Source organism: Aythya marila, assembly GCF_965140915.1.
Source record: "Aythya marila genome assembly, chromosome: 2".
NCBI lineage: Eukaryota > Metazoa > Chordata > Aves > Anseriformes > Anatidae > Aythya > Aythya marila.
The window spans coordinates 73095065-73120965 of NC_139043.1; the positions used below are offsets into that span (position 1 = coordinate 73095065).

The 25901-nt window shown below is 37.6% G+C and overlaps 1 protein-coding gene across 1 annotated transcript in view; it reads right to left on the reverse strand.

Moving 5' to 3' along the window:
- The window catches only part of CDH18 (cadherin 18), a 293987-nt gene that overhangs the window by 143488 nt on the left and 124598 nt on the right, over nucleotides 1-25901 (reverse strand). Inside the window, exons 3-4 of the mRNA XM_082753298.1 lie at nucleotides 22311-22605; nucleotides 11533-11652 (exon numbers count right to left, since the gene is read on the reverse strand). Of these exons, the coding sequence (XP_082609424.1) occupies nucleotides 11533-11652; nucleotides 22311-22605 (415 nt within the window). The remainder of the gene's footprint in view (nucleotides 1-11532; nucleotides 11653-22310; nucleotides 22606-25901) is intronic.

A 25901-nucleotide genomic window follows, 5' to 3' on the forward strand; every position in this document is an offset into this window, starting at 1 on the left:
TATCATCCTTTAATCCTGAAATGTGTACTAAGAGAAAAACAAGATAAAACTGTATAGGAAGAAACAAAAGGCTTCCTTGAGGACATAAATTGAATGTTTCTGAGGTAAAATTAATGATGTACTCCTCTTGTAATCCTGTACGACTTTCAATAGCAGAATCTCTACCTATTGTTTAAATTTCCACATAAGTTATGTACTGGCTGGGAATTTGAACCCCTTTGTTTGCCTGAGGGATGTTCACACGTTACAAAATGTGAAGGAAAATAGACCTTTGTTGACAGTGATACTTGCAAAAATATCATAGAAACTTAAGTGGCTGGCGGCTCCCTGAGGCCAGGCATGAGGAGCGTGGGATGTCCCTGGGTGGGCCAGGCAGGGCCCGCAGGCGGCACGCCAGGAGCACGGGACTGGGGGCCCCAGCCGGCCGAGGCCAGGCTTCGCTGTGAGCCTGTGGGTGGGCCCAGCTAGACAGAAGCCATGTCTGGGCAGGGCAGGGCTGTGGGGAGCTGGAGCCCAGCCCTGATGCAGCCTCAGTGGGGCAGGGGCTGGTGGCCCTAGGTCTGCTAGGGGGTGTTAGTGCACTCCAGACCATGACAAACAGAATGGCAAGTTTATATGGAAATTTGGAAAGAGCAAATGAAGATAAAAGCTTTGATTTGGTAACATAATTGTGCCTTTGTCATGTAAAAAGTCCAGTTCCAGATACAGCGATGGACAAATGGTGATCAATCTTACCCTTAGGGGAAAAAACAAACAAACAAACACAAAAACAAACCTTCTATTATCATTTAGTGATTAAGTGAAAGAAAATATCCGTAAGTAAAGATATATAAAAAGAAAACAGTACTGAAGAGTATCCTGTTCTGAAAGCAAAGATACAGAGTCTCAGGAAATGTAGTTACAGCCTATCCTAACTTTAAATTTACAAATATGATGGCAAATTATAGTGACAATTACAAAACATGAGGAAAAATTGCTGGTTATTATGTTCAGAGTCTACCTGTACTCTTAAGCTTACTGGGCTGCTTCTGTTGCTGCTGATGGGCTTGGCAAAGATGGCAAGGGATGGAGCATGGCAGGGGCTGGAAATGTACTCTGGGACAAGATGAGAAAATATGGGCACCACATAAGGGAAACCAGGAAATCCTATTGTCAGGCTTTATGTTCCCCCTTAATATAGACACCAACTTTGTGAACGATGCCAACTAAATACTGACAGGACAAATACTAACATACAGCTGATAAAGTCAAATTTCCTAGACAGATCACACTTTTGTTGATGGTCTGTGGAGGTGGTTTCTCTTTCCCCTCCTACTCAGATAAGAACTGAATTATAGATGTCTCTCAAAAGTCACATTTGTTATTATCATATTTTTTTATCATATTTTAAACTAGGGCAAAATTGCTCCAATCTTCCAATTATTTTTTTTTTTTTTAAGTAGAGGGACAATTGATATGGAGCTGATAAAGCTTCCGTTCACCTTTTGGAGGAAGTATCTCTACTGCAGTTCAATTATATTTGCTGGAAAATATTTATTGAAAAGCATTGTCTTTATACATAAGCTTTGGAAAAGCATCATCTCTATACTAGATTTGCTGTTCTGTATAGTCTATTGCAAGACAAGATGTTATCAGCTACTTTTATTCAGATTGTAACTGAAAATCCATGCATTGCTCTGAAATACAAAGATTGATGGGAAAACAGATACATACTTACTGATCTATGACTATGCATAAATTATATTCTGAGAGTAGCTGTGGTTTTAAGTCACTCCCATTTTTAAAGAGTAGAATGGAGGACCCAAGGAACTACAGACGGGTGACCCTCACCTCTGTGCCTGGCAAGATCATGGAACAGATCCTCCTAGAAGCAATGTCAAGGAATATGCAAGACAATGAGGTGATCCAAGACAGCCAGAACAGCTTTACCAAGGACAAATCCTGCCTCATCAACCTGGTGGCATTCTACGACAGAGTGACTACATCAGTTGACAAAGGAAGACTGACCGATGTCATCAACCCAGACTTCTGCAAGGTCTTTGATACAGTCCCAGGTGACATCCTGGTCCCCAAACTGGAGAGAGATGGATTTGATGGATGGACCATTCAGTGGATAAGGAGTTGAAGGTCACACCCAGAGAGTGGTGATCATTGGCTCTATGTCCAAGTGGAGGGTAGTGACGAGTGGTATACCGTAGGGGTCTGTCCTAGGATTGGTATTGTTTAATATCTTTACCAATGACATAGACAGTGGGATGGGACCACCAAGCTGTGTGGTGCAGTCGATACAACAGAAGGGATGCCATCCAAAGGGACCTGGACATGCTTGAGAATTGGGCCCAAATGAACCTAATGAGGTTCAACAAGTCCAAGTCCAAGGTGCTGCACCTGAGCCAGGACAATCCCAGACACGAGTCTGGGAGAAGAACGTACTGGGAGAAGAACTTACTGAGAGTAGCCCTGCAGAAAAGGACTTCAGGGTTCTGGTGGACAAAAAGCTCGACATGAACCAGCACTATGCTCTTGCAGCCCAGAAAGCCAACTGCGTCCTGGGCTGCATAAAAAGAGGAGTAGCCACCAGGTCAAGGGAGGTGACTGTCCCCTTCTGCTCAGTCCTTGTTAGAACGTGTCCAGAGGAGGGCCAAGAAGATGATCAAGGGGCTGGAGCACCTCTACTGTGAAGACAGGCTGAGAGAACTGGGGATGTTCAGCCTACAGAAGAGAAGGCTCCAGTGTGACCTCTTTGCAGCCTTTCAGTACCAAGAGGACTTACAAAAAAGATGGAGAATAACTATTTGCTTAACCAGATTATATCAGGACAAGGGGGAATGGTCTTAAACTAAAAGAGGATAGATTTAGATTAGAGATTAGGAGGAAATTCTTCACTCTGAAGGTGGTGAAGCAATTGAACAGAGAGGTTGTGGATGCCCCGTCCCTGCAGGTGTTCAAGACCAGGCTTGATGGGGCCTTTTCCAACCTGATCTAGTGAGTGGCATCCCTGCCCATGGCAGAGGGGTTGGATTTAGATGATCTTTGAGGTCCCTTCCAACCCAAGCCATTTTATGATTCTATGATTTTATGACTTGTGTGCATTTTAAAAATCAGCATTTATATGCAACTTCTAAAGGAACAGTATCCTCCATCAATTCCAAATGCCTTGTTTCCTTTTCACAAGTGTAGCACCATTGGTCTTTCATTGCCTCCAGGTTGAATAAAATGTAATTTCTCAAAATAAAAAACATAAAAATGTGAACTTATTCATGAACTTATAAAAGCAATAGCATTATTAACACAATATAATATTTAAAAAAATAAAAATAAAAGAGAGAGAGAGAGAGAGAGAGAGAGAGGAGAGAAGTTCAGCCATTTAATAAATATGTAACCACTTTGTCTCCAACCACAGATATTTTAGCATTACCAAACCAGCAGCTTCTGGAATAGTACTTCAATATTGCTCCCTCCCGTTTTCATTGCCACTGCAGAATCTCATTGCCACCCTTTAACTTAATTTCTGAAATTATCATCCCCAATAATACCAATACCCACAATAACTTGTGGAAGGGAAAATTGAATTGGGAAAGGGAGTGTGGATCATGAGCAGAGAATAAGGCATCTCAATGCTTTGTTCTAAATCTTCATTTCAGTCCTTCAGCCAAAAAAAAATAAGGGGGAGAAGAAGGAGGGGGAAGAAGACTCAATGTCCCAGTAATTCTTTCTTGTAGAATTAGAGATACCACTAGGATGCCACTGTCTAGAAGAAGGACACCTAATAACACAATTAAAGGCAGTAAAGTCATTGCTTAGTTCCACAGCATTACAGTGATCTGTAATGTATTGCTAGCACGTGGACTGGTCCTTGGGCACAGTCTTTAAAGATAGTGTAGTGCATTAATCTTCTGAGTCAGTCTCCTGACTCTCATCCCAGTTGAGCTAAAAATTACACTAATGTATGTGGTTTTAGGGTGAAATCTTACTCATTCCTGTTCCCTCAAGTTGAACACAGTCTATCACACATGCAATTTCCACACTTTGTTTGGATGGGATATTAGCTTTCCTTGTCTAAAAACAAAGGAGTAATGGTGCATATTATCTCTTCTGAAAAGTTTGAAGACATGGAGAGAAATACCTGTTCATACAATTAATCATTTTCAGGAAAAAAAAAAAAAAAAGGAAAAAAAAAAAAAAGACATGTAATAGATACTTACAATGAAACTCTTTTCTCACACCAATATCATTATCTTTTGTAATAGATACAGCATAGTAGTTTAGACCTTCAGGGAAAGAAAGAAAGAAAGAAACAAACAAACAAAAAAAAACCAGCAGGCTATTCTCCTCAGTATATCTAAAAAGACGTGAAAGTCTAGAAATATGGAAAAGCAAGCTTAATAAACATAAACATCAGGGAACCTTTTACAACGGCCCATAGAATATACATGTAAAAGCAAAACCTGGTAATGGAGAGCAGATAGCAATTTTTTGCATCTATAAGAAAGACTGTGAAGGATAAAGCAACAGACTCTAGACTATATGATTGTGTATATCTCACTGGTTTCACATCAAGACTTTAAAACTGGTTGAACAAACACAGCACTTCATCAGGCATTATATTTTGTTGAAAGTATAAAGATATATCTGTGTATTTACAAATAAAAGTCTATAATTTTTTTTTTTTTTTTAAAGAGTGTCTACCAACAAAAGGAACACAGTTGCCACACTGACAATTAGAAGTTACAGAGTTGTGGAAGCATGTGTTGATTCCTCATTTTTTAACTTTTCTTTTTGTTTGCAGGGGGTGGAGGGGAGGGAGGGAAGTATAACTGGTGGTTGAGAACAAATGCACATACTAGTTGTTTGGAACAGTGAATGACAAAAGTCACAAGCACAGAAACAACAGCAGAACAACCAAGGATGAGTTTCTTCCTGATTTCTGAAATAAATCTCCAATACACAGTGAGACTCCTAGGAGAGGGAAAACAAGGTTACAACATCCGGTAATCTTTTTGCCCTTGCTTTTAGGGCTCTTTTCCTTCCATTTTAACTATATGATTGATGTTGGAAGAGATAGTGGTGGTAGATAGTGGTAACCCATAAAGAAAGTGCAGAGGCAGAACATTGGTACTGCTGTTATGAGCTGAAGAGTGGTCAATCTCCCTCTGCTCCTCAAACCCTTGCTCCAGCAGGCAGACCATAAAATCTCCTTGGGGCAGATCTCTTGTTAGTACTTAAAATCCAAATCCAAACGACATTACAATATTTATATTACTCTCTGCTGTTAGCTGCCAGTTGACACCCTCAAGTAAGTGTTCATGACAATATTTTTAGATGAAGCATTTATTTCTGTCCCTTTGGGAATTAAGAAGCGTATTGCACAGTACCTGACAGAATTAGAAGAAAGAAGTAAGACTCCTATTTTGATCCTGAATTCCTGTGATTTTCTTGACAACAAATGGTACGCTTTGGTAAGGATATATACTAGAAATATCATTTCAGAAATTCCTTGGAGGAAAATAAACACATGAACACTTGAGCATGAAATGCAGTTCTTACAACTTCAAGATAAAAAGTATGGTATACATGCACAAAAATAAATTCATTTTAAAGTTAATTACACACATTTAGCAAGATACAGAGCTAATAAAAGGAACTCAAATTTCAGCATGATTCTCCACTGTGACCTCATCTTGATACTAAGCAGGAACCAATCGCATTTAATTAAGTTGGAGTCTTTACTAGCAGCTATAAAAAAAATGGCTTGCAATGCAAGTTCAAGTGAGATTTTGAATTTTCTCTATAGCTAATCTACTTGCCTAACAAACAGAATGTGTATGAGCAAAATTTTATGATTAATGCAATTGCCCTTACTATTTTTTTTATAAATTTAGTTACTGAGCAACAACATTTTAAGAGCCTATGTGTAAAAACTGTGATAGAAGAGGTTAAGTTTACTTTCAGACCACTGTAGGAACTTGGGCATTAACTGCTATCTTAGGAGTTTTGGGAGTTAGGGAAACATCACGAAATACTCCTTTACATCATAGGCATTCAGTTTATGTATGATACTAATGGCCATAAGGCCATTAAAATAATATTGGAGATTCTCAGCATGAAGCAAAGAGATTGCTAAACACAGGAATCTCCAGTTTCAGTTAGCACTCTAATATGTACCAACTTGCATATCAGCATGGCATCATTAACCCCAATAAACATGTTTATTTTAAACAGATGTCACCAAGACAGATATTTCAACTAAAAGGAGTACAATTTATTATTCTTTCCTTTTTATGTCAGAAATAGGGATGCTTCTTCAAGTAAGCTGCACAATTTGATTTCTGAAACAATTTTACTACCTAATAGTTTCCTCTGTACAGCAGAGACATTGAGTCATGAAGTGCCTTAAGATTACTCTAGTTAGCACAGTAGATTCTTAAAAGGAATACCACAACAGACTATTCTACTAAAGCATACAAAGAACACTCTTTCTTATTGTACTGCAAAGTCTAAGGAATTCCTCCAATATAAAATATTATCTTTAAATGAAGAAATGAGGCAGATGTTAATCCACTAAATCCAGAGTTATTACCTCTGTATTCATTTTAGCATATTTCATCAATTAACAATGTTGTGTTCTAAGTATTTGTATTTATCAGTATCATACCTATGAATAACGTTATAGATTATCAACAGTTTTTTTCTTGTTTCCCAAAACAAATGTGTGTACACTTGCATGCTTTAAATTAACACTCTACAGATTATAATGCCACCAGATATTCCAGTCCCACATGAACTCTGCCAAGAAGGTTAAAAATGAATAAGAAGAACAGTTACAGTTGAAAATGAAAGTCAAGATTTTCAAGGTTTGCTCATTTTGTGCTCATGAGGAATATCTCTGTATTTGAAGGCATCTGTCCACCCACTGACTATATTACCTGTCATGTGCTCTCCACCAAGTACCATACTAGAGAAGTAGTGAATGGGTCATTTCTTATAGGCATCTTTGAAGCCATTATTCATATTATTGTGAAGACAGAAAGCAGAGGGAGGTTGACACTCTTCTCACACTTCATAATTAGCCATAATTATTCAATTCAAGGCTAAACATGTTTCTCTCCCACCACACCAATGCCTACAAACAAAATGAATAAAACTACAAGCCCTAGAGCCGATCACCTGAAAACCTAATGATTCTTAGGAGTTGCCAAAACTGATAGCCTGATGGAGGTAAGGCTTCTGCTACTCCTTGATTTTAATCTATGATTAAGAAGCAGCAGTGGGGCAGTGTGTCCTCCCAACAGGCACACACACACACGCTAAACATACACACAGCAGGTGGCACACAGACAGAAATACTTAACACCAAAACACAAGTGGGATGGACAACCTCATCCTGTTTCCTTCCCTGCCTGCTCAGGATGAAGACCTATTTAAGCGGAACACAAACGTGCTCAACCGGTACCCACACATATCCAGCTTCAGACACCCCATTAACCTAGTAAGTGGTACCTCGATCCCCAGGCAAAGAGGCCTCTCAGTCAACATGGAGACCTTACAGTCACTCTGGTAGCTGGTCTGGACCTCTTGGCTCCTCCAACAACCAACTCTTGAACCCTCTGGTTTCTCAGGCATCTGGCCCAGACTTTGGGCCATGTGAATATCCAGAACCCAAGCTACTTATCCTACTTGCTGATCAGTCTAGCTTGATGCTCAGCAGTGACAACACACTGACATACACACCTATGTAATATGCACATGCTCTGCACTCTCCACTTGCTGGCACCGCAGACACATGGGCCCCTCTGACCCATCTGTCCAGCTCCTGTTGCTGGCATTTAAACCTCCACACACACATGCACAGAGACAGAAAGTCTCTTCACCCAGGAAAATGGTTAGAAAGACAGCATAATAACATACAGGACAGACTGCACTGATCAAGCACAGGATACAAACAGACAACAGTACTGAGCAGGAGCCTGTTTACACACGACCGGTCCCCTTTGTCCCCTTACGCCATTATTTTCCCTTGCTTTTTCCTCCCTCATCTGTCTCAGCCCCTCCATTTCTCTTCCAGTGGTCCTTCCTCTAAACATTCCAGAATAAGTCTAGTGCAATACCATGATGCTCTTCCCTGCATCCTATAACATGTCCCACACCCTGTAGGTAGTAGGTCCCTCAGCCTCTCCTGTTGCTGACTCCTCATGATGGGTTTCACCCCTGGACTATAGGGCTAAGGCTCAGCCCAGTATTGATTACCCAGATGGGGAATTACCTGGGGGTTGCTCCCTGTGTGCTGCATCTCTGCGCTCCTTTGTGTGAGCTAAAACAAGCCTTTTATCAGATAAGCCAACAACGATGTTCTTTTGCCAACAACACAGCTCTAAAGTTATTATTCTTGAGGTGGCCAAGTATTATATTTTAGATGCATGAATTCTCAAATATCCACCCTATTTAAGCCATTTTAAACCAAGCTAATAAAAATCTATAATTCTAAAGTCTCTGAATAGTAAGTTGTTCAGAACCAATCTGAAGAAGCACTAAATTAGAGGCAGAAAACTTAAGATTAGCATTTACACTACAGCCATGAACAGCTTAATGTCTGTATCTGATAGCTCCAAGAAGCTTTACCAACAGCTACAAGAGATCCTTAGACTTCTCAAAAGTTACATTCAATCACAAATGTTGAAACCTTTCACCTTCTCACTTTTTCCTTGCTACGGCCCTTCTACTTCTTTCTTGTAAGGGAAGCTTGTGAATGCCGCTGTAAATTCAAAAAATTTTTGGAGAAAAAATAATTAAGATGAAATTGAACAATTCAAACTGTTGAAAAATAGGTCACAGAAATGCTTGCAGATTCAGAAGTGATGCATTTCGAAAATTAGTGTTTTAAACCCAGAAATTCAACACAAAATTTCATAGAATCATAGAATATCCTGAGTTAGAAGGGACCCTTAAGGATCATCAAGTCCAACTCTTGACACCGCACAGGTCTACCCAAAAGTTCAGACCATGTGACTAAGTGCACAGTCCAATCTCTTCTTAAATTCAGACAGGCTCGGTGCAGTGACCACTTCCCTGGGGAGCCTGTTCCAGTGTGCAACCACCCTCTCTGTGAAGAACCCCCTCCTGATGTCAAGCCTAAATTTCCCCTGCCTCAGCTTAACCCCGTTCCCGCGGGTCCTGTCACTGGTGTTAATGGAGAAAAGGTCTCCTGCCTCTCGACACCCCCTTACGAGGAAGTTGTAGACTGTGATGAGGTCTCCCCTCAGCCTCCTCTTCTCCAGGCTGAACAGGCCCAGTGACCTCAGCCGTTCTTCGTACGTCTTCCCCTCCAGGCCTTTCGCCATCTTCGTAGCCCTCCTCTGGACACTCTCCAACAGTTTCATGTCCTTTTTATACTGTGGTGCCCAGAACTGCACACAGTACTCGAGGTGAGGCCGCACCAGCGCAGAGTAGAGCGGGACAATCACCTCCCTTGACCTACTAGCGATGCCGTGCTTGATGCACCCCAGGACACGGTTGGCCCTCCTGGCTTCCAGGGCACACCGCTGGCTCATATTCAACTTGCTGTCTACCACGACCCCCAGATCCCTCTCTTCTAGGCTGCTCTCCAGCGTCTCATCGCCCAGTCTGTATGTGCAGCCTTTCACATTTCATAGTGAAACACTCTATTATTCAAGATTTTCCAATAATTTCCAATATTCTACTTCCCATTTCTTCACACCAAATTAAATTAAGTGCTATTCTGGAATTATGAAAAGACAACTTAAAACAAAAAGCTTACTCCATTTTTATTTCACTGTTTCACTGTCTACTTACCTCATTCCTTCCCCATATAAGCATACTAATAAAGAATCAACAATATTTTCGTATTCTGTACACATATTTAAAACAATTTAAGTTCATAGATGTTATTAAATCCCTGTCAAGGCCTAAGGCTTTGGGAGTGAAAATATACTTCCATCTGCTTTCTTTATAACAGACACAAATAGATGCAGATATAACAATATTACTTTCTTTTGTGATATAGACCTGGTACTGAAAACACCCATCATGGTTCTTCACTGACTAAATAACAGCTCCAGACTACAAGTTCCACACTATACCAAATAAAAAAATAGGCCATTGCCTCAGAGTGACAAAACATAAATTAGAAATGTAGCCCAGGGTTGTATTTCTAAATAAAACAAAGGCAGAGAGTGCTTGAGCACTGTACCACTGATTTACTCTCCCTCTTAATTGTCAACATGTACTCCAGAATGCTGTTAACCTGTGTCAGCTAGCAGTCTCCCAGACTGTATCCACACATAGCCAGGTAAGGTGTGTGTCAGTGGTCACTCCCAGTAAACGGCATGATCAGGACTACAACAGGTTTGCCTCCAAGCAGTTTATACAGTCCTTCAACACTACTTTGTCAGGCTTTGCACTCTTAGGCCTTCCTAATGTGTTCAAAAATTCATAGAATAATTTAGGTTGAGAAAGACATCTAGGGGTCATCTAGTCCAGCCTCCTATTCAAAGGAGGTGTAGTCTCAAAGCCAGCTCAGGTGGTAAAAATGCATTTCTCTTCTACTGAAGCAAGTGCATGCCTCCAAAATCCACACAGATTAACGAACACAAGTAATGACACTTAACTGTAAAAAAACATTACAGTGAAAACTATTATACTACACTGAATTCGGCACAATTTAAAAATAATTTTCTTCCATACGGTCAGTGTAGGAACCACAATAGATACATGAGTATAAAGAATGTGATTCTTTCAACTCAGCATTAAAGGTTTCATATGGAAAGAGAAAACAGTTTAAAAGTTCAAATGAAGAAAAAAAAAAAACTTGTTAAGTTTTATTTCCTCAATATTAGGACTATAAATATATATTAAAAAAAATAAATCCATCATATTAATAAATAAGATAACAGTCTTCATAAAATCCAAAAATATTAACTACCAGTCCAAAGGAGGTTTCTTCTCTCTTTAAAGAAACCAATTTTGATTCCTTCTACATAAGTTACACTTCTTGGAAGACAGGAGAGGGTGATGCATAGAGTTTAAGCATAAATATTTTAGCTCATTCTACTTCTTGAATCAGAGAATATGATTTCAGCAAAATGAAAAAACAAAAGTTTTATAAATATGAGAATTATATTAATTTATTATGTTGAAGCACACATTCAATAATCCTCCTAAGCCTATCCCTCAGGCAAAACAAAGCATTTAAAATTGTTATGTATTAGGCACACTTGAGTCACTTCCTAAACAGAGGTTTGAAAATATGAAAAAGTGCTATTCCACTTTGGCTGAATGGCTCACATCATGGCATGATGCAGAATTAATCTAGTACACCGTTGGCTCCTTTTAGTTCTCAGTAAAACCGCAACTCTGAAATTTCATAATGTGAAAGCCAAAAGAAGGACATAACAGGAATTAAAAAAAAAAAAAATCCACTCACCTGCCTATTTTGTATATTGGATTCCACCTACCAGACTCAATTAACTGCAACATATTAACCAAATAATACTGATAGGAATATAAAATACCCACCTGTTTTAGGGTCAACAGAAAAATATGGCTGTCCCTGAAGAATACTGTATACTACTCTGGCACTGTTTCCATATGTAGGGTCATCTGCATCTGTGGCTGTCACCTGTAGAACAGATGTACCTGTATATACAGGAAAATAGAAGTTAATTGATAATATATACAATTTTATGGCAGATTCTATTTAGGTGATTCAATTTTTATAGAATATTCTTAGATGTATTTCTGAAATTTCTGTAGTCCTCATGTTCTAAAACTGAGAGATCAATGATCTCTGTATTATTATCCTATCATATTTTTAAGGATCCTATCATATTTTTAAGGATCCATACTCATCTAAAAAAAATAATCTTTCTCTCTCTATATGTAAAACTAACTTACTTACATATATGTAAACATATATAGTAACTATACAGCATACATATTTGTGCATACAGACCCCAAATATGGATATTACTTAGACTTCTGAACAACTCATATTTATAGATTTCAGGATTATCATTCACACTACAAATTACTGTTGAAGTTCATATTTAAAATAATTTCCAAAAATGCCCCAAATTAATAAAAGATGCAAAAGTTACCAAAAAATCAGAAGGTATCAAAGATCTAAAGAAAAAAAAAAAAAAAAAGATAAGATAAGGAGTTCAAAAAACAGGTACTTGTATGCTGCTAACAAATACTATTAAAAAAATAAAATCACAATTTCTAACAGACCACTAAGTGGACCACTAAGTGGTATAACCTATCAATTTATCAGTTATACATTGTAGAACATAAAATGCAGAAGTATTGCAGAGATAGAATGAATATAAGTGATTTTAAATTTGCTACACTTTTCAAGACATTTGATGATGAATCTTTATGGCCCAACATTCTTTACTCAGAGAGTGGTGAGGCACTGGAACAGGTTGCCCAGAGAAGCTCTGGATGCCCCATCCCTGGAAGTGTTCAAGACCAGGTTGGATGGGGCTTTGAGCAATCTGATCTAGTGGGATGTGTCCCATGATGGGGGCAGAGTGGGTGGTGGTGGTGGAATGAAATGGTTTTTGAAGTTCCTTTGAACCCAAACCACTCTATGATTCTGTTATTCTAACATTGCACATAAGAAACCAGAAAATGAAAGATTGGAAAGTTAATAAAGGTTCAGTATACATCCCCTGTGATTATTCTTCTACAGATACTGCTTTCAACTGACTCCTTTGGCCCGATGTTAAAAGAGAAATAAATAACAGCACAGGTTGCTCCCCTGTTATTCTGAAAGTGGCTTCTCAGCTAAATTAGCCACTGAGGGGTGTTCAATTTTGCATTTCAGTTCTGAGTAGAAGTATGCTTTGGACTTGAATTTTTTGATCTTCGCCACTCGTTGTACTTTGATTTGCCTCATGGAACAGTTTTGGAGCATCACAACTAGATTCCTTTGGATGAAATTAAACCAGATGTGATCTAGCAGACCATCTGATTTACTCTGACTGCAGAGGCATTTGGTTTCAGAGACCAGACCAGAGCTAGTCTTCCTAACACTAGTATCCCAAAAGACTTCCCAGAACACTTTCCAAATGCTTACAGTAGAGCTATTGGATCCAAGTTAAACAGTTCCAGCTGTTTAACTTCATAGGTCAGTTTCCATTGCACAGAACTATCTGTTTATATAATGTAATATAATTTTTATGTTAATTCCCAGGGCACACTGGGAAAAGAAATACTTAAAATCATAAGATCTCACTTTGAGTATAGCAAAGCAACCACATAAATCTTTGCAGATACAGATTTTTCACTCTTTCAGAAAGTATTCATTCATTTGTGCCATTCTAACTTGGACACTTGAGATTTGCTATCTCAACTTAGCACAGGAGTTCTTGCAAGCAACAACAGGTCACTTCAAATAACAGAAAATCAGTTCTTTTCACCCAATTTTACAGCTTATTTAAATACTGTTAGGATGTATTTCTGCAGCTCAGTTGTTGTATTAAGTGGTGAATTTCTGTCCACATTAATTTGTTGCTTTAGTATTATTTATGTCTTGTTACTTTATGTTGGAATGTTGTAAAATCTTTAAAAATTAACACATTACTGATTTATTTTATTCTTTTTAATCAAAAACACCAAAAATACCTATCCGATAGGTACAGGTATAGTCACCTATCAGTCTTTGTTACTAGAGCACCTGACAACTTTTATACCTTTTTGTAGAGACATTTTCCTGCTTCCAGAAACAACAGTCACTGCAGCTGCCTACTCTTCCTACAGGTTGTGTTCCCATTTGTCCTTTTTCCCAGAATTCTAGAAATTCAAGGTAGGCTTAGCAATGTTAGAACAGGTTCTATTTCACAGAAAGAAAATACATGAAATAGTAAGATTTCACAGAACTATCATTCTTCAAAGACATTATTCTCTCCTCTCCTTATTTAAAAAAAAAAATAAATAAAAATAGGGGATTGAATCTGAGTACTTGCTCATTGGTGTAGGACGAAGAAACAGGGCTAAAGAAAGGAGCTATCTCATATAAGCAACTGACAGGTTATTTTAACACAAATGGAATGCCATTATATCTTAAAATCCTCCACAGTGCGTTTTTAATACATTTTGTACGTCTCTCCTAGGAAACACCTTCTAATAGTAATTTGGTACTGAATAGTGAAAAGTGTTCCCTTTTCTTCTGAAAGAACACATTAGATGCACAAGTTTTAACTCACCCCCACCACTAACACCACCTCTCAAGCCCTCACATTCAGTGCAATGGAGCAAATCAGGCATTTAACATTTTCACTGTATTCTGCAAGCAGTTCACTGTATTATTACAGAATCATAGAATCATAGAATGGTTTGGGTTGGAAGGGACCTCAAAGATCATCTAAATCTAACCCCTCTGCCATAGGCAGAGATGCCACCCACTAGATCAGGTTGGCCAAGGCCCCATCCAGCCTAGCCTTGAACACCTCCAGAGATGAAGAGCCCACAACTTCTCTGGACAACATGTTTCTGTTCTTCACTACCCTTACAGTTAAGAATTTCCTTCTAATGTCTACTTTAAAACTATCCTCTTTTAGTTTAAGACCATTTCCCCTTCTCCTGGCTAGCCGAGTAAAGAGTCCTTCTCCATCTTTTTTATAAGTCCCCTTTAGGTACTGAAAGGCCACAATGAGGTTTCCCCAGAGCCTTCTCTTCTCCAGGCTGAACAACCCCAACTCTCTCTGCCTTTCTTCACAGGTGAGGTGCTCCAGCCCCCTGATCATTTTTGTAGCCCTCCTCTGGACCCATTCTAATAGGTCCACATCCTTCTTGTGCTGGGGGCCCCAAACCTTTACAAAGCACTCCATTATGCAAATATGCTCAGCATCTTGTAGGATATACCCATACTGGCCTTTTGCCTAACTGTTGTCTGATTTGCTAAGCACAGAGAAAACCTAGCTTGTGGAAACTGGGGGTTAGAATGCCTTGCTAAAAAAAAAAAAAAAAGTATTAAGTGTACCTTTTCCTTTCAAATGAAAACTCCTTCAAAGTTAGCATCACTCTGTTCATCAAAATGACATAAAAATCGTGACTCCAAATGTAGTCACAATTAGTAGCCCTAGTCAGATACAGTACGGATTTTTGCTGTTGAGCTCTATGTAATGAAGATTTTAGATGGAAAAGTATACAGTGCAGCTACTATGCTATTTTTAATGTTAAACATTCAGAAGAAAATAATGTAATACAAAAAAAAAAAAAAAAAAAAAAAAAAAAAGCATCTAATTTCCCTGGAGACCTCAGAATAGATCCGAACATTGGACCCAGAGGCATACCTTCCACACTTTCTTCACTAACCTACTGTGAAAGTGCCTGTCAAGGAAAACTCAAAATTTTGCTATGAAAGCATTTTGACACTCCACTTAGGCAATATAAAAGACTTTTTTTCCCCAAAGTGGAGACTCTGCTTATTCAGAGTACCACTACCATTCCACATGATTTCCCTCTACAGTTTAGAGATTACATATTGGGAATTCTGTTTTCTTAGCTAATGCTTTATGCTGTAAAATATGTCTGTATGCTCTGAAAACCATTCCGTAAGTTTTGCCATTTGTCTGTTATCAAGAATAGGGATCATTCCATCTGGGAAATCAAACTGTAGTTTTATTTCAAAATCTCTTCTTTTGTTTTTATTTTTTTAATATGTTTACAATAAAAATGTTTAAAGTTATATATCAAAGAAAAGCTGAAGGGAAATACTTCAATCTGTCTCTCGGAAGACAAATTTTTAATGTTTAATGAGGCAGTTCAATAAAACATGTCTGTTGAGAATGCAAATCTGTATGCATGACTTTCTGCAGTTTGCTCTACTGTTAAAATCTCAAATGGATCAATATTGAAAAAGTAAAAGAAGTGAAAATAAGGTGAAGTTTAATGAACACAGGGATTCCTGCCTAACTAAACTAATTCCTAAACTAGTCTTAAAGCAGAAACAAGTAAACATAACATGTTTTAGCTTCATTCTACATTAGAAAATAGAGATTTCACCAGAAAATGAACACTTGGAGTCCAGTGTCACGACCTCACTGTACAAAATATTTTGTCAGCTATCTTTCTTAGAATAAAATATCAAAAAACACAGAAAGATAAATATGCACTTCTCATACAAATGATATTTATGAACACCATGAATAATGTCTTCCAAATCATCTGAAATTATGGCTACTTTACGTTACTTGGAATTATGGAAAGAAGTTCAGAAAAGTCCAGTGGTTCTATTAGTCTTCTAAGCAGGTTGCATTGGAAATACACTTCTAATGCATGACCAACACTACAAAAGTTAATATGCAATATTTCATCCATTTTTAAGCTATATAGAAATGAGCAGATATGAAAGGCTTTTACAGGTTGAAATCTTTCTATTTCCTTTTACATTTAGGTAATCATGACTCTTTCATAAACCTTAACAGAGCACAGTCATAGCTCTCAATTAGATTTTTACATGGCAGAAGAAATCATTACAGATATAAACATTGGATCTTCAGCCAGCCTTTAAGAAAGAGGTTCAATTAAGGTAGCTTTTTTTCAGCTCTTTCAGCATAGGACATAGAGCTTAATTATGATCATTCTGTGCAACTGTGAACCCTGTGATCTAATATTCGGAAACAGTTTAACAAAACTTGACTGTACTTTCTTGTCAGTGACTTCAAAATGAAAAACCTTAAAGGCGCTACAGTTATTAGAATTAGACCAAGAAAATACTAGAGAAATGTACAACTTGTGGGAAAAATACCAGCTAAATTCTTGAGGACAGATGTGAACCTGATGCTGAAACTAAGCAGTATAACAGAGATAAAAAATACCACTTGCCACTTGGGAAAAATGCTGTTACACAGAATGTAACACTGAACGTAACTTTTTTCTTTAAAAGACCTTTTAAAAATTGGAAGGATTTTTTTTAAAAGCAGTGACTATTCCCAAGGAATTCATAAAATAACAAGAAGTTGGGTTATGTATAGACTCACATAGGTAAGTAAGTCTATACATACAGTCTATACATACAGTGTATACTCACACAGGTAAATGTTAAAACCCATGCTAATTACAGAACAACTGAAAATGGCATAGGAATCTACGTTTTTACATAAATAATTATTTCACAGAAATAATATATCCTATTGAAGCCCAAATAGAATTAGTCTTTCTGAGACTGCAGGTAAAAACATGCTTTCAGTATGCAACAAACACCAAAAATCAGTAAATAGAAAAGAATGATTACAAATTTGAAATTAAAATATAATGTATGCCTACAGCAGAATGCCTGTACAGCAGGATATGAAAGCTTGGTCTTATTCATACCACAAGAAAGCTTTCTGGAATGGATAGCTTAATGATTTACCTCAGGTATAACCAGTAAAATATTTCATTTATAAAACACATATTACTATACATTAATACTCTACCTTGTCATTAAAACTTAATTGGTTTATCTTAATCCACTCTGATTTATCACCCAAAATGCCATCCCTGACTAACTATTACAATTTTTCTTTGGAAAAGGGTAATACCAATACTCAGACTACTACAGAAATATGACTATAAGAATGAAATTCTTATTCAGTAGTAGTCTTATTCAGACTACTACAGAAATATGACTGTATAAGAATGCTACCTTTTGAGAAGACAGAGAGAGAGAGAACTTCTATAAATAGAATGAACAAGTAGAAAAAAAAAATATTTGCTGCTCTTGACTTTGAGGATAGCATTGATCTCCTTTCCACTGTCCTCCTATCGAGAAAATAGGAAGGAAATAATTAATGAAAATGGTTTTCTTAATAGACAAGGACGAAGGAAACTTAAGAAAGGGGAAGACTATGTTATGCTGTTATTGGAGACAGTTGATAAAGGAAATGAAATCTACATCATGACGCTCTGTGGTGTGACAAGACACAAATGCGATAAGAGCTAATTTAGGTACTACTGAAATGAACTGCAACTCTAAAAGCAAAGTTTTGTGCCTCAGCAAATTATCAAACACAACAGAAGAGTCTTCCTACACATCCTCGGTATTCTTACTAGCAGCTCTATCCCACTTCCTGTGAAGGTAATAGTGCGTAAATAACTCTGGTGTTATGACATTATCCACACAAATACTGCCCTTCTGTCCTTTCATAGATTTCTCTTGGAAATGGTATTTGCAATACTACATTCAGATTGTTAAAATAGGAAATTCTACATTAAAAACATATCCTGCAATGTGCACCAGCATCACTGTGTAGCTACAAATGGAGACCTACATGTTTATTGCTCTGGGAAGCAAAAGATGAGATCAAGGAAGTCAGAATTAGAGAGGAAGCTATGGTTTCGGAGCACACTGACCAAGTAGCTGACACAAGTAATTTAAGAGAATGAAAACATATTTAGTCAATAACCTGAAAATATTTATTAGCTAGATACTGACCAAAGAAGATTGTTAACAAATATCATTCTTCTGATAAAGACTTGGAAGAGATTAGTAAACACATTAATGAGGGAGGAGGGGGAAATAACAATTACAAGCAAAGACAAGGTGGCAATTCCCAGTTTGGAGCAGACAGAAAAAGGTAACTTCTATAAATTTAATGAACAAATAAAATGTATTAGCTACTCTTGACTTTGAGGATAACATTGATTTTCTTTCCACTTTCTTTCCTCCTATTCAGGAAATAAAAGTCTTCCACAAACAGTGAAGGAAATAATTAATTAAAATGGTCTTCTTTAAAGACTAAGAAAACTTAAGAAAGGGGAAAACAGAACGAAACAGACTGCTGAAAGAAGAAAATTCATAAAAGGGAAGTTGAAAGCTACTATGGGAACTATGGGAGCTACTATGAAAGAAGAAAAGGGAAGGAAATAAAAGGAGATCAAATAAAGCTGTTTCTCCTTTCATGAATTCTTCTTGGAAGAGGGACTGTAGGAAGAAAAAGCTTAGAATTATTCCTGGCTGGAAAGGGACATCTGAAACAGCGCACACTGTGGGAGAACTCAGGAAGAGAGGAGACGACTGGACAGGGAGAAAGGTGCTACAAGTAACTATGAAGAATGAAGTATTAGACTAAGAAAATTATGATGCAGAGAGATTTTTTGGAACATCATATATAGAGGGCATTTTATGAAGAAGAACAAAGAATTGCTCCCACATTTCAGGGAAGTGGCAGTGACAGAAAGAATAAAGAAGCAGTAATAAAATCAGGAAGAAAGAGAAGGGAAATTTTTAACATACTTTTAGTACATGATATTTAGTGAACTTGAGTCCATTCAATACACACTGATTTTACACGTTATATAGAAAAGAATATTTTCTCTAATTTATCTCTGTCCAAAATTTAATGCCACTTAGGTCAACAAAGAATCCACTAATATAAAACCCAGTCTATTTCCAAACTGTCACAACTCTGAACTCCATGGTTTAGGAATAAAATGTAATATCTTTTGGTCTTTCCAGGACTGGAATGTTTATTACACATTTGCAAATATTTCATATGCCAAAGTTCACTTGTATATGCAAGAAAAGAACTGTAGATGAGGAATTTACTAGTTTTACTACGCATACGTGTAACGTATGTTGTGATTTTGACCTGTTTAGTTTCTCCACACTAATTAGCTCTTTGCATACTGTGAAACTGGGCTGCTTTCATACACAGATTAAAATCCCCTCATTACATAGCCGCGTATGTCTGAGCTCAGCATAAGTATGTCAGGTGGTACCAGAGAAGATCAATCAAATGCAAATTCCCAATTTAAATTAATTTCACTTATAGCACTTGGAAAGTTACACAAGGTACTCTCTCAACCAAAACAAAATTAACAAAATATTGCATATGAATCTCAAGTCTGGAACAAAACACTTCTCTTATATTCAGATCTACTCATATGAGCCATCATTGCTATTCAGAGATCAAATGATTGCGAAACATTAGGATTCAGTTGACAATAGTCATTCATTTTCAAATATATGACCAATATTGTTATAAGAGTTGAGTAACTACATGTATTTTGATCTTTTTCTCTTTTGACTTTATAATTTTACTCTGCAGAAGTTTATAGCCTCTTACATGCTTATTCAACAAACAGCAAGGAAAGAAGAGCAAATCATATGTTATATATATACATGTATATTCAGTTGCGACATTTAGACACATTTTGGACTTAGAGCTAGTTTCTTATAAGGAAAATGTAGACATTGGGTGGGGGGGGATGTTCATGAGGTAACTATCTGTACTGTCCATTCATTAATAAATGCAGTATACTGTCTTTTTTCAGTAGACTGCATTTATTTTTTTCACAAAGCCCAGGCATAACATTTAAGCTTTCTTTAGAAGTATCTAGAACAAAAGTCATGTTTGCACCTGTCTATCCTGAATTAGTTATATATGTTTGTAGTGGGTTTACGTGGCAAGGTTTTGGTAGCAGGGAGCCATAGGGGTGGTTTCTGTGAGAAAGATCTAGAAGCTGCCCTATGTTTGGGAAGGGCCCCATTGTTTTCCAGAGCTGAGCCAATAAGCGATGTTGTTTGCGCCTCTGTGAGAGCATATTTAAGACAGGGGAAAAAAACGCTGCGCCAGACAGCAGCTGGGAGAGTCAAGGGAGTGAGAAAACAGCCTTGCAGGTGCCAAGGTCAGTGTAGAGGGAGGGGGAGAGGTGCTCCAGGCGCCGGAGCAGAAGTCCCCTGCGGCCTGTGGTGAGGACCATGGTGAAACAGGATGTCCCCCTGCAGCCCATGGAGTACCACGGTGGAGCAGGGTTCCACGCTGCAGCCCGTGGAGGAGACCACGGTGGAGCAGGTGGCCCTGCACCGACAGAGGCTGCCGCCTGTGGAAGACCCCTGCCGGAGCAGATTCCAGGCCGGACCTGTAGCCCGTGGAGAGGAGCCCACGCAGGAGCAGGTGACCCGGCAGGAGCTGCTGCCCGTAGGGGAGCCAGGTTGGAGCAGTTTTCTCCTGAGGGATGGACCCTGTGGTACGGACCCATATCTGGAGCAGTTCTGAAAGAGCTGCTGCCTGTGGGAAGCCCACGCCGGATCAGTTCATCAAGGACTGCATCCCGTGGGTGGGACCCCACAGCACAGGGGACGAGAGTGACCGAGAAGGAGCGGCAAAAAAGAAGTGCTGTCGACTGACCATAACCCCCATTCCCCCGTTCCCCTGCGCCGCTCGGGGGGAGGAGGTGGAAGAGGGTGGATGGGGGGAAGGTGCTTTTGTTTTTTGGTTTTTTTTTCCTTTGTTTTCTCACTTCTCTTGCTTGTTAGTAATAGGCAATAAATCTTACTATCTCCTTATGCTGAGTCTGTTTTGCCCGTTACAATAATTATTGCATGATTTTCTCGTCCTTATCTCAATCCTTGAGCCCTTTTCACATATTTTCTCCCCATTCCTCTTTGAGGAGGGGGAGTGAGAGAGCGGCTGTGGTGGAGCTCGGCTGCCCACTCGAGCGGAACCACGACAGTCTTTTTTTGGCGCCCAACGTGGGGCTGGAGGAATTTGAGATAAGGATGATAGTTGGTAGAAGTAACGGGCAAAAATACGTGCAGGATGATTGTTAGGAATGTACAAGTTGTGAAGAATTTAAGAAAGCAGTAACTGTGATATGTTAGTGTGGTGAAGGGACGAGGGGTGGTGTGTGTGTAAAATGTCCACCTTGTCGGTGCTGTGATGATGTTATGTTTATTTTGGTGTGGTGAATTCTTTTTCTTTTTGATTTAAGTGAAGTTATGTTTGATATTGATAGCAAAGTTATAAACTAATTTCAACAGCAGAGAAGCAAGAAATAAAGAAAATTGGTGGTATAATACAGCTCCTCAAAGAATATCTGAACTACACTTCTAACTGGGAAAAAACAAAGATCAGTACTTATTTTGCATTTCTGTTCACTTTGTAGCATCTTAACAGATGTAAAGAAACATGAGATCATTATCTAGAATAATGTAGAAAGCTACTGTTCCTTTGTATTTGGTTAATTTTGTAGACATAAGAGTGTAGTTGAATGAGGATATATATCTTGATTCTAGAATGAAAATTACAGGTTGTCTAGGAGTTCTGTGGAACATCTCTTAAACCACATGAGAATAAGAGTGACTCTCCTCTACAGTAAACACGTATGTGTGTACTGTTTTCTTCATATGAAAGTTCCCTAGTAACACACAAGGTTGCATTTCATGTCTTCTTATCATCTGTTCTTAAATGTAATATTCTTTTACATACAGTCAATAATACAACAAAGTGGTATAGCTTTGTGAAACATCATGTGGCATTTTCTCTTGTTAAAATATTGCTGAATAGAACAATTTTCCTTACCCATTTCAGACATCTCTGGCACAGTAACAATGTATGGTCCATCTGTAAATTTTGGTGCATTGTCGTTGATATCCTGTACTTTGATAATAAATTCAGATTCAGGCTCGAGTGGCTTGTTTGTCCGTCTATCAATAGCTTGGGCATGAAGCACATAGTGTGTCTTCTGCTCTCGATCTAGGCTTTTGGTTGAATGAATATCTCCTGTCGTGTCATCAATAATAAATATAGTTCCCGCTCCTTCTCCAGTAAGAATGTATTTGACTGATCCATCACCTTTGTCGGAATTGGAGTGCAGCTGTAGAATATATACACATAAAATCATATAAAATGACTTATCACGTTACATAGAAGGTTATTGCACAAAAAATACAAAAATTATAATATTACTGTTAACATTAATCTGCCTAGTTTGTAACCTTCTCAACTCTTGCTGTAATTTCTCATGCACTATTAATGTCAAGACAATCATTTTGCTCAGGGTCATGTCTGCCCCAGCATAACTCATTTTTTATTTCAAATTCCTATATTCATTCTATAAAACTTCCTTGAATCAAACATATTTTGGCAAATTGAATGTTTTTTGGTTTTGGTTTTTTTTTGGTTTGGTTTTAGTTCTTCAAGTTGATATCTTACAGCACTCATTGCTAGATACTTGGCCTTGAGCACTAAGCCTAAAGCAGTCACTCTGAGGATTAAGTTTGCTCCAATGATTGTAACTCAGTCCAGTCACCTATGTTATCTTCTATGGCCCCAAGGACAGCATCACTTACTACAAACAGAAACTGTCTAATTGGGCACAGACTGTCTGTACAGGATTTCTTCACCTCTCTACAAAACGCAGCCATTTCTTCTCTACCCCCTCTCTCTCTCTCTCTTTTTTTTTTTTTTCTCTTTCTTTTTTTTTTTTTTAATTACAAAGTCTCCTAATTTCCTTACAATTTAAATTATTTATAATGAAATAATGAACTTTGATTAATATTTCTGCCATTTTCATTGTTCCTAATATATACTTTGTGCTACAAAATATATGTAACATTTGAGTAGAAATGTTGTGAATAGAACAAAGCTTAAAATTTCTTGGGGAAAAAAAAAAAAAAAAAAAAAAAAAAAGGGAAAAGTCCTTACGTACCCTAGTGTATTAACAGACTATACAAAATAGCCATCCATCTCAGTGCTCTAACTTGACTCTAATAAACTACCCACTTAGATTTAAAATGAATACATGTTCTCTGAGAGGGAAGGATGATTTTTTTTTTTTTGCTAGAATGTGAAGCTTTGTGCTTGTATTTAAAACTGCTTTGAGAACTGCACTTATTGAGGTACACAATAAGAACAAAGTGATAGTGTGCAGCTAGTTATACAGTGATGGAAGTAAGAAGGGAAACTTTTTAATTCAATCTTATTCTTATCCGCTTGTCCTGACTATCTCCAAATATCTGCAATTATTGGCATTACTAAGTTTCTGTACTGAATTGGACTAAAGCCCAGATTGTCAATTATTATTTTTAAGCAATGGAACACAAGGTGTCAGCTTTCAGATTCCTTTCCGTTTAGTGTTGGGTAGAGAAAAAATAAGACTTCTGGAGGTTTAAACTGTCTCTTTTCTTTCCTTTTCCTTTTCCTTTTCCTTTTCCTTTTCCTTTTCCTTTTCCTTTTCCTTTTCCTTTTCCTTTTCCTTTTCCTTTTCCTTTTCCTTTTCCTTTTCCTTTTCCTTTTCCTTTTCCTTTTCCTTTCCGACTTAAACCATAAAATACAGAGGTGCTGCTATTTTCCCATTCTTTCCTTGCATCTTTCTTATCAGGTCTTTGTCTTGAATTTAAAATGAACTTCTTTTTTTTTTTTTTTAAAGGGAATAAGCATACACGACTTTGATGACATTTTTCATCCTGTCTGTATTAAATCTATGGAAATATGGTGACACAGTTTATATCTTGTCCTATAGGGGGTTCAGCAGGGTGGGTCTGAGGGGTAAGTGTAATAAAATTAAGATAATCAGCTGATATAAACCTCAGCCTAACTTGCTGATGCACATTATATTGAGCTGAGCTACAAGATCTGACTGAATAACCAACATAAAACACCACTGTTGACTTATCTTTTATTTGTTAAAAAAAAACAAAAAAAAACAAAAAACAAAACAAAACAAAACAAACAAAAAAAAAAAACCAAGAAAGAAGCACAGGAAGGGTCTGTTTCTTTGGCTTTGTCTTTAGAAGACAGCAGTAACCTTACACGTTTCCTTCTGAGTAGTGATGGGCAAAATTCTGGTTACATCTCTTATTAACTTCAGAGTACTACTGTATTCTGTTGACAAAGAAATAATGTATGGTAAAATGCCAGGGATTCAAAATTCCTAGAAAACCAAAATGTTCTCTGAAGAGATTTATTCCTAAAAACAGGAATAGTAGATATCCTGGCATTTAAATCCAAATCCGTTGTTATTCTATTTTTTCAGGTAATCAGAATGTTTTATGAATCAATTAAGAAAATGGTTACATAAATAACTAAGAAATTGATGGGCTAAGGAGCTGTTGCAGAATTTAATCAAGCTTTCTTCAAAAATCTGGAGTATTTTTATATCCAAAGAAGATGTACCATTCAGCAGAATACCATGCAGCAGAAACACATATTCACTGTGGTAGCATGAAATGCATGGAAGATTTGAAAAATTAACAATATCAGGTGTTTCTTGTTGTGCAAAAACAAGTACTTCACTTGTAATCTGTGAAGAAAATGCAGCTAAATTTTGAGTCCAAGGACTTTTATGTCTAACAAAGGTAAGAAACACAAAAGATGTTCAGCTGATTGTGTGGCCAAATTATATACTATTCCTGCTAAATATCATGTTACCCAACAAATGTCATTTGAAAAATGAAGGCAGGAATGTAATTAGAAGAAAGTTATATGGATATTAATAAAAGCTTGCAATGAGGTCTTTCACATTGCAGTTGTAAGGCAACAACTGAAAACAAGAGAGACTTAAAAGAATTGTCTCCTCCCCTATTTCCTGGTTATTTTGTATATTATTTGAAATACAACACTTTGATTTATGCCTTTTAATTTCTAATGCTAAATTTAAAATTCACATAGGAGGACTCTACACAGTATTTCTACTGCATAACAAAAGGGCCTTTCATTTGTCAGTTGCTTTATATTTCAGGTTTTTTTTTTCTGTAAAGACTATATAACTGTCTTCTTTAATACTTCTGTCTCAGTACAAATTGGCCCAGGTAGAAAAATATCAAGGCTTCTCTCAAACACTTATTTGCAACATGCGTTGTGCTGAAGAAAGCCTCTGGGAGTCCCCGGTTAAAACAATGCCTACCAGATTAATGAGAGATTCATTTCCTGTACCTGGAGCACTTCTTTCGTTTCCCTCTGTACCTGAAATCATCTCCACAAAAGGTGGTTTATTCCACAAAAGCATTTCTAGTTGCAGTAAATGTGATTCACTGACTAGGGTACAAATACATGGTTTGAGAGGCTGCACTTCTACAGCTACATGTATGTCTACGCTGTTTTATGAAAGACAGCAAGGGAGCAAACTCCTATGGACTCTTTTTATTCAGGACTTCATTAGACCCCTTTCAG